Below are 15,527 nucleotides of genomic sequence, written 5' to 3' on the forward strand. Positions count from 1 at the left end.
AGTCGAACAACATGTACAATTTCTGGGCGTGCGCGTCGCCGTTGTGATGCTGACGTTCCATCGGGAATGACTTCATAGTCCAGTGGTCCGACGCGGCGAATGATTTTGTACGGCCCAAATTATCGACGCAACAACTTTTTCACTTAGTCCGCGACGGCGAATTGGTGTCCAAATCCACACTTGGTCTCCTGGATTGTATTCTGCGTGGCATCGTCGGAAGTTGTATCGTCGGCTGTCGGTGCACTGTTGGTCTTTAATAGGCAGCCGTGCTAGTCGTCAGGCTTCCTCTGCACGATGCAGGTAGGCGGTGACGTCAAGGTTGTCCTCATTGGTTACGTGCGGCAGCATTGCGTTGAGCGTCGTCGTAGGCTCCCTGCCGTAGACAAGCTTAAACAGGGTCGCTCTGGTCGTCTCCTGGACTGCCGTGTTATACGCGAAGATCACGTACGGCAAGATGGCGTCCCAGGTCTTGTGTTCAGCGTCGACGTACATGGCGATCATGTCCGCGATCATTTTATTCAGGCGCTCCGTAAGGCCATTGGTCTGGGGAAGGTACGCAGTTGTTCGTCGATGGCTTGTATGACTGTATTCCAGGATGGCTTGCGTCAACTCTGCCGTAAACGCCGTTCCCCTGTCCGTGATGAGCACTTCTGGGGCGCCATGTCGCAAGAAAATTTGTTCAACAAAAAATTTCGCGACTTCTGCCGCGGTACCATTTGGTAGTGCTTTTGCTTCGGCATAACGGGTAAGGTAGTCAGTGGCCACAATGATCTACTTGTTACCCATAGACGAAGATGGAAAGGGGCTGAGGAGATCCATCCCAATTTGTTGAAAGGGCAGGATTGGGGGCGGAATCTGGTTTAGTAGTCCTGCTTGTCTGATTGGCGGCGTCTTGCGTCGTTGGCACTCACGACACGTCTTCACGTAGTGGGCAACTTCGGCAGGCAGTCGCGGCCAGTAGTACCTCTCCTGGATTCGACGCAACGTGCGCGCAAATCCGAGATGGCCTGCTGTGGGCTCATCGTGCAACGCCTGCAGAAATTCCTGCTGGAGGTTTTTAGGCACTACAAGAAGCTGCGCAGTCCTGTTGGGTGCGAAGTTCTTCACAAGGAGGCTTAACGCGAACGACGATAAATGTCGCCTGAAACACACCAGGAGGGGAAGCGGTCTTTCCTTCTAAGTAATCGGCTAGCGCTTTCAGCTCAGGGTCTGATCGCTGTTGTTCTGCGAAACTGCAGGTGCTTACCGGTCCCAAAAAGGCGCCATCATCATCATCCTTCGGGGGAGCGTCGACTGGAGCGCGGGATAAGCAGTCTGCGTCGGAATGCTTCCGGCCAGACTTATAGACTACAGTCAAGTCAAAAAGTCGTAGGCTCCATCTGGCAAGGCGGCTGGAAGGATCTTTCAAATTAGCCAGCCAGCAGAGCGCGTGATGGTCGCTTACCACCTTGAATGGTCGGCCATATAGGTATGGACAAAACTTAGAAGTGGCCCAGACGATCGCAAGGCACTCCTTCTCGATCGTCGAGTAATTGACTTCGGCTTTTGTGAGGGACCTGCTAGCGTACGCGATTACTTTCTCCTGTCCGGCACTCTTCTGGATGAGAACGGCTCCTAGGCCCACACTGCTTGCGTCGGTGTGAATTTCGGTCTCGGCGTTTTTATAAAAGTGGCCAAGTATAGGAGGACACTGCAGGCGGCACTTAAGTTTGTCGAAGGCTTCTTCTTGCAACATTTCCCATTTAAAAGGTGCGTCAGCCTTTGTAAGGTGCGTCAACGGTTCGGCAATGCACGAAAAGTTTCTGACAAATCGTTGATAATAAGTGCACAGCCCAAGGAATTGGTGCACAGCTTTCTTGTCGGCAGGCGGTGGGAACTGTGTGATTGCAGCTGTTTTCTCCGAGTCTGGGCGAATACCATCCTTGCTAACGATGTGACCTAGGAACCACAGTTCTTTGTAGGCGAAGTGGCACTTCTCTGCTTTTAGCGTTAGTCCCGCTGACTTGATGGCTTCCAGCACTGTCTGCTGTCGTTTTAGGTGGTCTTATATACCAAACAAATTTGCCACTTCAAGCCTGCCAGGACAGTGTCCATTACTCGTTGAAACGTGGCTGGTGCGGAGGAGAGGCCAAATGGCATCACCTTGAACTCAAAAAGGCCGTCCGGTGTGATGAATGCAGTCTTCTCGCGATCTCTTTCTTCGACCTCAATTTGCCAATATCCGCTCTTCAGGTCCATCGATGAGAAGTACCTTGCATTGCAGAGCCGTTCAAGAGTGTCGTCGATGCGGGGAAGCGGGCAGACATGCTTCTTAGTTATGCTATTCAAGCGGCGGTAATCAACGCAGAAGCGAAGTGTGCCGTCTTTCTTCTTCACCAAAACGGCTGGTGCCGCCCAGGGGCTGTTGGATGGCGGGATCACGTCATCACGCAGCATTTCCTCAACTTGATCGCGTATGGCCTGGCATTCTCGTGGCGATACACAGTAGGGGCTTTGACGTAGTAGTCGCGCGTTTTCATCCGTGATGATGCGATGCTTTGCCAATGGAGTTTGCCGCACCTTCGACGCTGAAGAAAAGCGCTCGCTGTAGTTTTCAAGAAGACTGCGAATCTGGTCTTGTCTGTCTCGGAGGAGCGCCGTGTAAATGTAGAAATTGGGCTGCTTGGCTTGGTTGGGTGCATCGTCTGCAAGTTGGCTGGGAAGGTCGAAGACTTCCCAGGTGTCTGCTAGCTCGTCAAGGAAAGCAATCGTTATGCCCTTTTTCACGTGTCGGTATTCGTCAGTGAAGTTCGTGACGAGCACATCAGCTTGTCCATGACGGAAATGGACGATGCCTCTTGCGATGCCAAGTCCTCTATCCAGTAAGAACTGAGTGTTTCCTTCGACAACACCTTCCATGATTTCGACTTCTGTTGTAACCACAGGGATGATGACGCTTGGGGCGGTACGGTCAATTCTCCGTCGAGGACGTTGAGAGCGACATGATGCGTCGGAGTTCTCGTAGCAGGTATGGCTTTGTTGGTCGAGAGCTTCATGAGTTTGGATCGGAGGTCGATGATCGCTCGATGTTCGTTCAGAAAATCCATGCCCAGAATCACATCGCGGCAACACTGCTGTAGTACGACGAAGCTGGTAGGGTAGGTACATCCATTTACTGTCACCCTTGCGGTGCATCACCTCACCGGCGTAATAAGGTTACCACCAGCGGTGCGGATTAGCGGGCCGTCCCAAGTGGTCGTCACTTTCTTGAGCTGGGCGGTGAAAACTCCACTGATGACAGAGTAGTTGGCACCGGTGTCCACTAGGGCGGTAACCGTGCGTCCATCGACAGCGACCTCAAGGTCGCTTGTTCGCGTCCTAGTATTGCACGCTCGCTTCGGTGTTCGATCTCTGCTTCGTCTTGTGCTGAGGTCGCGGCCAGGGCACACCATCGTAACGTCGCTGGGCGGCGATGTCAACTTGAAGTCTGGTCGTGATCTCGTCGACGTTGTTGTCTTGTGGATCGGCGATTTAATGGCTGCGTCGTCATCACTCATCGTCGGCGATGGAGGATCTTCGTGTTTTTGCCGTGAAGCAACCTCACCTCCAAAGGTTGCTCTGTTTAGTTTCCCCTGCGCGGGCTTGGGGACCGTCACCTTCCGCGCACACTCTAATCATAGTTACAGCCTGGAGACGCAAAGCGGGCCCTGTACGGCAATGGAGACCTGAACCGACGGCTTGGTGGCGCAATCTCACCGCTACGCAGATAGTTGTCGATTTCTTGCGGTCGTTCACCTGGGCGTGGTCGTGGAGCGTTGACTGCAAATCCGCGGAGACCGATTCGTCGATACGGGCAGTGCCGCAGAATGTGGCCAGCCTCACCGCAGCGGAAGCATAATGACCGGTTGTTCGCTGTCCTCCAGGCATCGCACCTCCTGGGGCTTGGGAGTTGTTGGTAGGCTTGGCGGGCAGGGGCCAAGGGGCGGCTTTCAGGAGCAGGACGGTAGCGGCGAGGGCTTGGAAAGTCATCACGTCGGGGCGCAGGGCAACGTAATGCAGCAGCGTAGTTCATCGCTTTTACCTCTTGTGCTGGAACTGTCGCAGCCATCGCTTTAGGAATGCCCAGCGCCTGCTGGACTTCTTCACGGACGACGTCCGCGAGCGTCGCCACCTGGGGTTGTTGCGATGATGGCAGCAATCAGCGGAGCTCCTCTCGCACGATCTCACGAATGAGGTCCCGAAGGTTCTCTCCGCTTGTAGATGCGCTGGGTTAGTGGCTTGAGTAGTCCGGTTGGAGTGATCGCTCGTAATGGCGCATCCGGTTCTCCAACGTCTTCTCGATGGTAGATGCTTCCGTTTTAAATTCCGCCACAGTTCTTGGCGGATTTCGCACAAGACCTACAAAAAGTGACTCTTTAATGCCTTGCATTAAAATTTGACTTTTTCACCTTCGGTCATGTTAGGGTCGGCGCGGCGAAAGAGGCGCTTCATCTCCTCAACGTACGCCAGGACAGGCTCATTAGGGAGTTGAAGTCTTGACTGAAGAAGAGCCTGGGCTCTTTCCTTTCGGACGATGCTTGAAAATGCAGTCAAAAACGCTTCCTTGAAAGTCTCCCAATCCTTCATAGTTGCCTCATGATTTTCGAACCAAACTTGGGCATGTCCTTGAAGAACAAAGTAGACTTGCCTGAGTTTCGCGGCGTTGTTCCAGCCATTGAATTCTGCCACACGGTCGAAAAGGTCCATCCAGTCTTCCACATCTTCACTGGGCAGTCCTTGGAACATGGGGGCCTCCTTGGACTGCACGAAGACGACTGGTGCTGTTGACTGGGCCATTTCCAAGGGTCAGGCAGCAGACCGCGTTCGGGTTGTAGGCCTTGGAGTCGGTGGCTGGCTCGGTGACCTGTAGGCGGGTCTTCCGGGGCGACAGGAACAAGGCTGAGGTCTTCGCTTGACGGATCAAGGGCAGTTAGGTGACTTCTTCAGCAGGGGTCCTGAAAAAAGTTACAAATTGTACAGCGAACAGTGAGGGTATTTGGGCTGCATATAGCAAGAAAAGAGGTGGAGGGAGGGAAGCGGAGGGAGTCCAGTGGGAGCTTGCAGAGCCCGCAAAAGCAGCTTGCTGAACCCCTTGCTCTAAGCAGTGTTATAGGTCATGAGAGGTATATTGGAGGGCTTGGAATATATTTAAGCCTGAGGTCTTTTAACATGCACTAACATCACAAAGCACACAGGTGCCTTTTGCCTCTATTGAAGCCTAGCCAGTGCAGCTCCTGCTCAGTGGCTGAGCATCCTAAACACTGAGCCATTGTGGCAGGATGGAAAAGTACAGAAATATAATTTCTTGCACGTTTAAAGCATTACAAGATTGTTTTTTGCATTATCCATGCCTAAAAATGATATATAAGAATTGGTGTGCAAGAGGAAAGCAGGAGGATTTCATACTGAACTTTACATGTAGGAGAGAATTCGTAGGAAAACAGCTGCGACAGTGATGATTGAATGCAAGCCTGAGTACTGCAGTAGGCAATTCAATACAAGTTTGATCTGGCCTAGCCAGTGCAGCTCCTGCTCAGTGGCTGAGCATCCTAAACACTGAGCCATTGTGGCAGGATGGAAAAGTACAGAAATATAATTTCTTGCACGTTTAAAGCATTACAAGATTGTTTTTTGCATTATCCATGCCTAAAAATGATATATAAGAATTGGTGTGCAAGAGGAAAGCAGGAGGATTTCATACTGAACTTTACATGTAGGAGAGAATTCGTAGGAAAACAGCTGCGACAGTGATGATTAAATGCAAGCCTGAGTACTGCAGTAGGCAATTCAATACAAGTTTGATCTGGTGACAAATGAGACATTATTTGCACAGCCATGCTTGTTGCAGGTAATGCAAGGCAATTTTTTTTGTTCTGCAGTGTGAACATCTAACTTATAGATGAAATATGCATACAGGGAAGTCCAATATGGAAAAAACGTACAGGATATATCTTATTTACTCACAAAATGAAAGCCTTTTCCCTATTCATCTGAAATTCTTTTGTAGGATGGGGGGTGTGCACTCACTGCTTAGGGTAAACTAGAAAAAAAAATAAAAAATGAAATGGTAAAACAGCACAAAAAACTAGGCTGGTGGAAAAAGTAATCCATCCAGTATGACCCACCTTCCAAACAAATCGGAGTGCACTCTTTAGGAGTTTTGTTATACCATGTATACCATGTGTAGCAAAAGTTTTTTATTCTGAAATATGAGTTACATATGATTGAGTACTGGCGTAACCAGAGATCGCCATTGTCTCTCGGCTGAACTTAGCTTGACTGGCTTTGACTACATTGACATCCCCCCTCTCTGTTGTTGTTTAGAGGTCCAGCCTCATAACGGGCTTTACTGTGCAACCACTCTTGGTAACTGTGGGGTTATTGTCATTCTCCCCGGATAGTGAGCTGGAGCCTATGTCAGCTGGTCATTCATTGGAGCATTCTTCTAAACTTGCTTGGAGGTTTATCTTGTAGTGCAGATCAGCTTTCGTTGGATGCACTTGGAATGTCTTGTAACCGGTAGCATGCTTTTGGTACCTGCACTGTAACTGGTGTAGTTCGTCAGCGTGGCAAACAACTGTGCCAGGTACCCACTTCCTGCCATCTTCCCATACTTTTACTCAGTCTCCTGAGTGCAACGGAAGCTGGTGATTTTCAGGAAACTGTGCTGTTTATAGTTTGTCAGTCACATTTGGCACAATTTCCAGCTGGAGCAGTTTTTCAAGCATTAGAACTGGTGTTCTGGTTCTCAGTGGCGTAGCTAGGGTTACCCGCACCCGGTGCGGGTAATAATTCATTTTGCCTCCCCCCCCCCCCCCCCCCCACTCCCTCTCACTGCCCAGCTGCACTCCCCTGAGCCCTGCACCTGGTGCGGGCCACACTCCCCCGCACCCCCCTCATGACGCCACTGCTGGTTCTTCTGCTGTACAACCTCTGCACGGGTGTTGCTTGGAGTGTTTGTTAGGTTCAGCAGAACTGTTTGTACACTGTTTCATTTAAGAGCATTTCCCCAGTATTCCTTTTGCTGTTAGGACAGCTCACCCAGAAAGGCCGTTTGATTGAGGGTGCCTTGGGCTTGATGTTACATGCTTGAACCCCCAGTCGTTGCTGAATTTCTTGAACTCTTGTGCAACGCAACAAGGTCCGTTATTGGTTTCTAGTATCTCGGGGTTCGGGACTCCATAGTGGCAAACCAATCTTTCATGACACTGATGACTTCTTTTTGAGATTCACCATAATGTGTCTTAAGTCTATGTAACCCGTATTTCGCTTTTTTAGTTGAATAGGTCGGATGCAACTCTTTCCCAAGGGAGACTTGGTATTTCCTTCATGAGGAGTGGCTCATGCGGTGGCTTCTTGCTGGCTCCATGGCACGTGGAGCACCTTCTACAAAGTTCTTTATGTCTGCTGTGGACCCTGGCTCTCTTAAGGCAAGTGTTTATGCCGATATGTCCTGTGTGTATTTGCTTGAGGACATGGTTTTGTCACGATTTTGGAATCACAAACCGATAACCTCTGAACAGCGCTCCTTCATTCACGTGTAGTTCATCCTGAAATGATTAGTACAGATTTGCTGGTTCTGTCAGGGCCTTGGCATTGTTTGGCCACCCCTCTGTGACTCTTCTAATGACTTCTTGTAATCCGGTGTTCATTTCAACACCTTCCTTGAAGTCTTCCCAGGTCTCGGGTGCCACTGGAACAACTGTCATGATGTGATGGTCTTTTGTGCATTGCTCGGTTGTCTCTTTGCTGTTGCAGGCTCCACCCATCACTTGAATCTTGTGGCTACTGTATGTTGAAATTCTCACGTTAGATGAATGTATGATGCACCAGTATCTAGCTTCGTGGTGACAGAGGTGCCACTGCTGAATTGAATTTTTTCTTGCCACGTTGCCTTGCTTTCTTTTGTCTTCAATTCTGACACGTACACTTCTCCATCTTCTTGATCCTCGACAGAGTGCACTTGTTGCTGAGTTTTATCTGTTCATGCAGCACTGTGGCAAAGTGCCCCCTCTTTAGACATTTATAGCACTGCTTGCCATAAGCTGGGCATTCTCTAAACTTGTGGTACCTTCCGCAGAATTTGCACATGCTTTGTTATCTCCAGACTTACTTGTCTGTAGCATTTTTGCCTCCGTGACTGTCCCCGTTGTGCCCAAGTTTTGCTTTTGACTGTGTCGACTATTTTGGTGTCCTTGCTTGCTATTTCCTTCAGCTGAATTGATACTTGCTCACTTGCCTTGCATAAGTTGACGGCTTTCTAAAGATCAACATTCGGATCACTGAGCAGCCTCTCCCGCACATCATCGTTGATTCTGCTATGATACAACCTCTGATCAGCTCGTCAGTTAGGTGTACAAACTGACATTTCTTTGCTTGCAGCCTCGCTGCTGTCATGAACTTGGTGAAGGGCTCACCTTCCTTTTGCTTCATCTGGTTGAATTTGTAGTGTTCGCAGGCATGGCTTATATTTGGAGAAAAGTCCTCTTTGAACTTTTGCTTGACAACTTCATAATTTTTCTTGTCATCCTTGCTCAGCGAGAGTGTCCAGAATGCTACCTGCAAGTCCGGTCCAATGACAGTCATGAAATTTGTCACTTGCACTTCCGGCAACTTCTTACGGAGTTGTACCATTGTAGCATACTATTCGTAGTTTCGTAGCCAGTCCTTCCACACACTTGGCGAGAGAGATTTCGAAGCTTTCAGTCCACTCCCTGCCATAATTTTGAAATCCACTTCGCATTTCTTGCTTTTCCTGTTTCTTCTTCACTGGTTTCTTTTCCTTTTGCCAGTCCTCTCTTCCAGACTACTTTCTTCACCTCGCAAAATCGTAGAAAATTGCGCTTCTGACATCACGTAGCAGAAGTTGTTTCAATCAGGGATACGGGAGTTACATGATTGAGTGCTGGCGTGAGATCGCCATCATCTCTCGGCTGGCCTTGGCTTGGCTAGCTTTGTCTACCTTGACACCATGAGCATGGCAACAACTTTTACGTTCTTAAACTTGTAATGTACCTCAGGGAGCAGTCCATAATGCTGTCCAAAAAAAGTAAGCTGAGCTGCAGTTCCCTCTAGTAAAGCGCATAGCATTAAGCGTGAAGCCCAACTGCAACGAGCTACTACAAGCATCAGTAATGCAGGCCAAAGAGGGAAACCCTTTGTGGCCAAGCATGGTTTCTATAGCGCGTCGCATAATTATCGGCGAGCTGTAGAATGTTTCTCCCAGCTAAACCGCTGAATCCTCACAGCTCAAATTTTGCACAGAAATGGCATTTTGTCGTTAGTATTTTTCAATACCAAATTTGTTGGGCGTACTTGCCTGATTCGATCACAAATCAGATGTTCCCATCGTATGCGGCAACGGTGATGCCGGTGCCATCTCTGGGGCAACGGCTCGTCTTGCATCGCCGCCGCCGCATATGATGGGAACAGCCTACCTCTTCTGATCGAATCAGGCAAACCACCCAAACAAATTTGGTATTATTTATTTATTTTATTTATTTATTTATACATACTGTCAATCCACTGGGGATTTTAACAGGAAGGGCATTTAATATAAAGCATATCAGTGTAAAAAGGACTACAGGGCTTTTAAAAATGTCAGATGCAGAATGCGTAGTCTTAAAAGGAGCTTAAAAGGTGAACCGATGGGAATACAGTGCCACACTTCGTTATACACAGACGATCACCGACGCCTGGCAAACATGATCACACTAATAGGTTAGGCATGGCCCACATAGCATCACATAGAAACACTGAAATTAACAAAAATGCAGCACTAAACATGAAGTTAACTATTTAGAATGACATTTAAAATACATGATAATGACAGGAGGTGATTTTCAACAAGTTTTGCAAAAGTATCCAGTGATGTACTATTAGTGATGTGATGATGGTTATTTCACTCTCTTACTGCAAGGGGAAAAAAGGAATATTTCGGGCAGTCAGTGCAGAAAGGGTATTCTTTCAGTGTTTCGGCATGTTAATGCCTAGTCAGCTTCGCCTCTGAGGTCATGATGTACTTAGTTTTATTAAGATTATGTTGGTTATGCAGCAATTGATAAAGCAGCTTAAGACATGCAAGTTTGGCTCTATTTTCCAGAGTGAGAATGCTGGCGTCAATTAGTAGTCGAGTCGGTGAGTCAGTATACCTGTACCTGTAAAACATAAACCTGACTGCCTTTCTTTGGATCGATACTAATTTACTTATGAGACATTTCGTGAGAGGGAACCAAGCGACAGTCGCATATTCCAGAACCGATCGAACAAAAGCGTTATATGCAAGTTGTTTTGTTGAAGGCGGGGCATGACAGAGGTGTCTTCTGAGAAATGGGAGCAGTTTTAATGCGGCTGATGTCACATAGTTGACATGCGACACCCATCTGAGATAATGTGATATTATTACACCGAAGTATTTAGAATTGTTAACTCGCGTCAAGGGGGTATTATTCACGATATAGGAATATGAAGACTGACTTTTTTTCTTGTTATTGTTAGAAGAGCAGACTTACTAATATTAAAGGTCCCCAGAAAGGGGTCACCAAGAAGGGTAAACAACGCCATAACACTGATAGTTATTGAACCACCCATCATTCTCCCACAAAAATTTTCGATCTAGCTTAATTCTGCAACACCAGAGATATCGGCGATTAAAAATGACCCTTCCAATTTTCCCCCTCAACTCGTACGCCGAAGGGAGCCATAAAAAAACAAAGAATACAAGCAAGTTCAAAGCTCCGCCCAGACATACGTCACTTCGACGAACTTCCGGTTGCCGCGCGCTCGCTCGCTGGCGTACTCGCTCCAACCCGTCCTCGCTTGCACACGCCTGAGGAGTTCGCCAGTTCGCGCAGCGACGGTTAGTGTAACCGCGAACCCGTGGTTATCCTATGTTACACGGCGGACCAAACCATGGTTGCACCACTAACCGCGGTTACCGCAAACCGAGCTTGACGACCTCGGTTAGCGTCGTTAACTTAGGTTATGACGGCGTCTGTTGATGGAAGCTACTCGTCGGCGCCCGAGTGCGCGAAACGTACGAGCGGGTCTGCTTCACAAAGTTATTCATTTGCCCACTGTATCACGTTTAAAGATCGATGTATAGAATATGGTGCCGCCCGAGGTCTTCGATTACGGCCGACAGCGCAGCGACTGCGTACTGAAGCCTTGTCGTGCCTACAGTATCGTTTGAACGGCTTGTTGCTGAGCAGAACGCCAAAAAATACGCGGCCTTAGCTATGAAAGTACACGAGTTTGCAACGCCTGCAGCACGGGATGCCGCGAGCAGGCTGAGGTACGTTACACAATTACCGCGGGGGTGGAACGTGCGAGCGCGGCGAACGCCGGCGCCGTGCGTGACCGTCCCTAGTCGTCGCTAGGCCTATTGTTTCGCTTCGAAGCCGCGGCGGTCGACGCTTTGGAACATGATCAACGCTGTCGTAAATCGTCTACTTATGAAACTGCCTTATAGTGATTCCTATCCTGCCATAGTAAAATAATTATAAGATTAACTCTGCCGACGCATTAATTGCAGAGCTAGTACGAGCAGATCGGATCAGCCGAAATGCACCAGCGGCAGCTGGCTTGAGCAGAAACTAGCTTGTATCACGGCTATCGTTCTTACCAGCAATTTGCTGCTGGTCAGCGATCCTCACGAGGGCTTCATACTTGATATTCGGCTCAATATTCCAGACGCCAACAAATTTTAGCACGCTTTATTTCGGACATCGGTGCTAACGATCCGCCGTGTCGGTCGCGAACGGTATGCGGGAGGAGGGGCCACAGCGGCGGCGTTTACGGCGGTCAAGGAAGTGCTGCCATCGTGCGGTGCTTGACCGTGCTGTTGACGCCTCGTCGGACGACACTCCGATACTCCTGAAACCACGTTATATAAATAAGATATTTGTAAATGAAGCTTCGTTCTGCCGATCCCTGCGTCGCTTCGGTTGCACTTAATGGGCAATGGCCACCTAACCGATAAGGGCGGCGAGCTGTAACAGCCCGCACAGAGTTCGAGCAGCGCACGAGCAGACGACTTTCGCAGCTACCGGAAGTGTGTCCGTGACGTCATGGCTGCAGTGGCCGCAGCGAATGGCAGCTTCTGGCTTGCTTGCCAGTCAACATGCCCGTGACGTCACGGTCCTGGGAAATAGTTCCATGCGACACCGCCAAACGACATCCTCTGTGCCCGCGAATTTTAAAAAACGCTGTTTTTAAAAATTAATAATAAATCACTGGCTTTGTTCTAAGGAGTTATACTTTGGTTTAATGCTCAAAATAATTCGTTCTACACATTGAACGCGTTTATCAGTGTCTTCTTGGGGGCCGTTTCCGTGGACCTTTAAGGCTCATTTTCCAGTCATCACACCACTTGGATACGGCTTCTGCAGCGTGGTTTAAGGCAATATGGTCATCGGGAGTATTAATTTCCTGGTAAATTATACAATCAGCTGCAAAAAGTTTAATATTGACATTGACATAAGAGGGTAGATCATTAATAAAAATTAGAAATGAAATTGGAGCCAGGACGCTGCCCTGAGACACTCCTGATGTTACTCGTTCAATTGTAGAGCACTGATTGTTAATCTCAACATATTGGGATTGATCTTCCAAATAGTCTTTAATCCAGTTAACAACGTGGCTGCTGCCAAGTGTGCATTCTAATTTATTAATAAGTTTTCTGTGTGAAACGTGGTCAAATGCCTTTGAGAAGTAAAATAAAAAATCATATCTACTTGTTTCTGACTGTCGATGCTCAATGATAGGTCATGAATTAGTTCTAAGACCTGAATAACAGTGGAAAGACCTTTCCGAAACCCATGCTGGAATGGTGTCAGAATGTGCTGTTCGAGAAATGTGGTTATTTTTTTGGTAATGATGTGTTCGAGAAGGTTACATATTGTGCAAGGAGATGGGTCTGAAGTTAGAGGGTTCACTCTTGCTTCCGGCTTTATGTGCAAGAATAAATGCGGTGATTTTCCATTCTTGGGGTAAGGTGCTTGTTGATAGTGATTTATTAAATAGTATGAATAAGTATTTGGCGATCCATTCGGCATATCATTTGAGAAATATGTTTGGTATCTTGTCCGGGCCAGGAGCTTTTTTTGTGTCTAGTTTAAGTAAAAGATTTATATTTAAAGAAGCTAGATGTAACCTATATAAAGGGACTATAGGAGCGAGCTCATCATCAACTGTAAAAACAGATTTAAAGTACTTATTCATGCTATTAGCATAGTTAGGATCTTGTTCTTCGGAGTTCTGGTTTCCAAACTTTTGGGGGGGAGCTATTGAGAAAACTGGGTAGAGTATTGGTGAAATAGTTGGTTTTAGCTGAGTTTATCTTTGATTCCAAGTCTCTAATGGCTTCAGCGAGACGACTTCTGAGTGTAGGTGTGCGTCTTATCTTCGATGATTTTCTTAATCGTTTAACTTTGCGTTTGGCATGAATCACGTCTCGTGTTACCCAAGGGTTATGTTTTCTGGTTAATTCTATTTTCATCGGTACATAAATCTGAATACAGAAGAAAACAGTACGTTTGAATCTGCACGACTTAATGGGAGGCTCTGTGTTATAAATAGGAAGAATGCATAGGGCTAATTTGTGGTCAGATATGCCATCAATATATTCGAGTTCTGCCTGGTCTGCTGAAAAATGGCTACTGAAAAATATTAGGTCAAGAATATTGGACGTTCTTCCTTGTACACGTGTAGGCTTATTTACTAACTGACAAAGATTAAATTGAAGCATAGCATCTAGAATCATTTTGGAACTAGGGGAGTGAAACTAAGGATTGCCAGTTTATATCTGGCAGATTGAAATCTCCTAATAAGGTTAGTCAGAGCCAAGAACATGGCGTTGCATGTAATCATACAAGGATGACATTGAGAGATGGTTGGATGAAGGACTACGATAGACACACCCGACTATGATAACACGAGAGCCTAATTTCAATTTGCAAAAGATTGCCTCGGCACCCTGAACATCCAGTACAGAGAAGAGTATTTTTTATTTATTAAAATAGCTAAACCGCCACCACGTGTAGGCCTATCCTTGTGTATGATTACGTAATTTGGAGGTGTAATCTCGCCATCCAAGATATCGGCTGATAAACAAGTTTCTGTTATTGCCATAAAGTCTGGCTCAATTCCAACGAGAAGTGATTCGATCCAATCTGTTTTGTTCAGGATGCTCCGGACATTAACATTTGCGAAAGTTATATGCGGCGCTGTGGTTTCCGCCTGAGACGTGGTTTCAGTGCCTGAGCACTGAAACCGTGCCGTGGTTTCAGTGGGAGCATAGCAGAATTGAAATTTCATCTCATAATACTAACGACAAAATGCCATTTCTGTGCGGAATTTGAGCCGAGAGGATTCCACAATTGAGCTGGGAGAAACATTCTATCGCGCGCCTGTAATTGTGCAACGTGCTGTATTACAACTCAAATTCCTCATGGAGCATTAATAAAGATGATGCCTTGTTGCAGTGCATAGCTGTTGCGGTGGGGCCTGCAGACAAAAGAGGCGCCTAACTGCACACCAAGAGAATGTGGTGGGTTCATAGCAAAAGGGAAAAAAACTATTTTTCAACAGCTAAGGTGAGGGTGCGTTTATTATGAGAGTAAATACGGCACTCTGCTTCTGCTTTAATACAAACAATAACAAAGAGAAAAAGAATAAAACTAGGACTGTGATACACTGTCGATGGATGATGACTTCAAGAACAGAGCGATGTAATCTCGTATAAATATAATCCACCTACAGCAGTTTTTTTTTATTTTTTTTTTTACTAGTGTGAAATACTAAGCCAGTGAGATTTCTGTTAATGTGAAGTGAAATTAAAGTTTGTTATAGTCAGATAATGCAAACCAGTCAGGCTAAGATGTATATATAATCCTAATATAGCAAAACATGGTAAAGTCATCAGTTACGTTTATACAATCGGATGCACAAAACACCTGGTCACCACTGTGGTAGCATGCAATCTTGTTTTGCTCTGGTTGCGCTACACCAGCACACCTTTACCGCCTCATAAAAGTTAAGTATTTTTTGCGCAAATTTTTGCTAATGAGCAAATGAATAGTTTTGTTATAGTCAACTGATTTTCATCTATGTCCTTTAAAAGCAAACAGCCAATGCTTAACCCAAAACGCTGATTAAAAAAATGCAAAATAGCAAAAGCTTACCAGCAGCCTTTACCATCTGCTTTTTCTAAACTTTCAGGAGTTTTGCTCTGGCATGATGCAGCCATGTCTAATAATATTCTCCACGTTGATCTTATTCGCTTATACAGCTGCCGGCTTCACACTTTCTGAGTTGAGAAAGATTCAAAATAGCACAAACCAATAATGTATTCCCAATGAATGCAGTTGGCAAGAGACACAACAGCAAATACAAAGTTTCAAAAGTAAAATTTTTATATTGTAGATAATTTTTTATGCGCTTCTAATAACAGAACCATATATAGCATGCCACAACATGCATATGCAGAGTGTGAGTACACCACTTACCGT

General features: G+C 46.8%; 1 protein-coding gene, 1 long non-coding RNA gene and 1 pseudogene across 2 annotated transcripts in view; 1 reads left to right on the top strand and 2 right to left on the bottom strand.

Moving 5' to 3' along the window:
• Nucleotides 1–15,527, top strand: part of LOC146206202 (uncharacterized) — a 542,419-nt gene that overhangs the window by 282,509 nt on the left and 244,383 nt on the right. The window lies entirely within an intron of this gene.
• LOC146206209 (uncharacterized) lies at nucleotides 4,002–15,326 on the bottom strand. The gene is made up of 2 exons (XM_084587000.1): nucleotides 15,201–15,326; nucleotides 4,002–4,973 (listed from the first exon to the last, which is right to left on the bottom strand). Exon 2 carries the CDS (start codon nucleotides 4,813–4,815, stop codon nucleotides 4,408–4,410), a length of 408 nt encoding a protein of 135 aa, XP_084443126.1. The 5' UTR covers nucleotides 4,816–4,973; nucleotides 15,201–15,326; the 3' UTR covers nucleotides 4,002–4,407.
• On the bottom strand, nucleotides 7,578–8,739 carry LOC146206210 (uncharacterized; annotated as a pseudogene).

This window comes from Amblyomma maculatum, chromosome 1 (genome assembly GCF_055883805.1).
Source record: "Amblyomma maculatum isolate TAMU_Amacu chromosome 1, ASM5588380v1, whole genome shotgun sequence".
NCBI lineage: Eukaryota > Metazoa > Arthropoda > Arachnida > Ixodida > Ixodidae > Amblyomma > Amblyomma maculatum.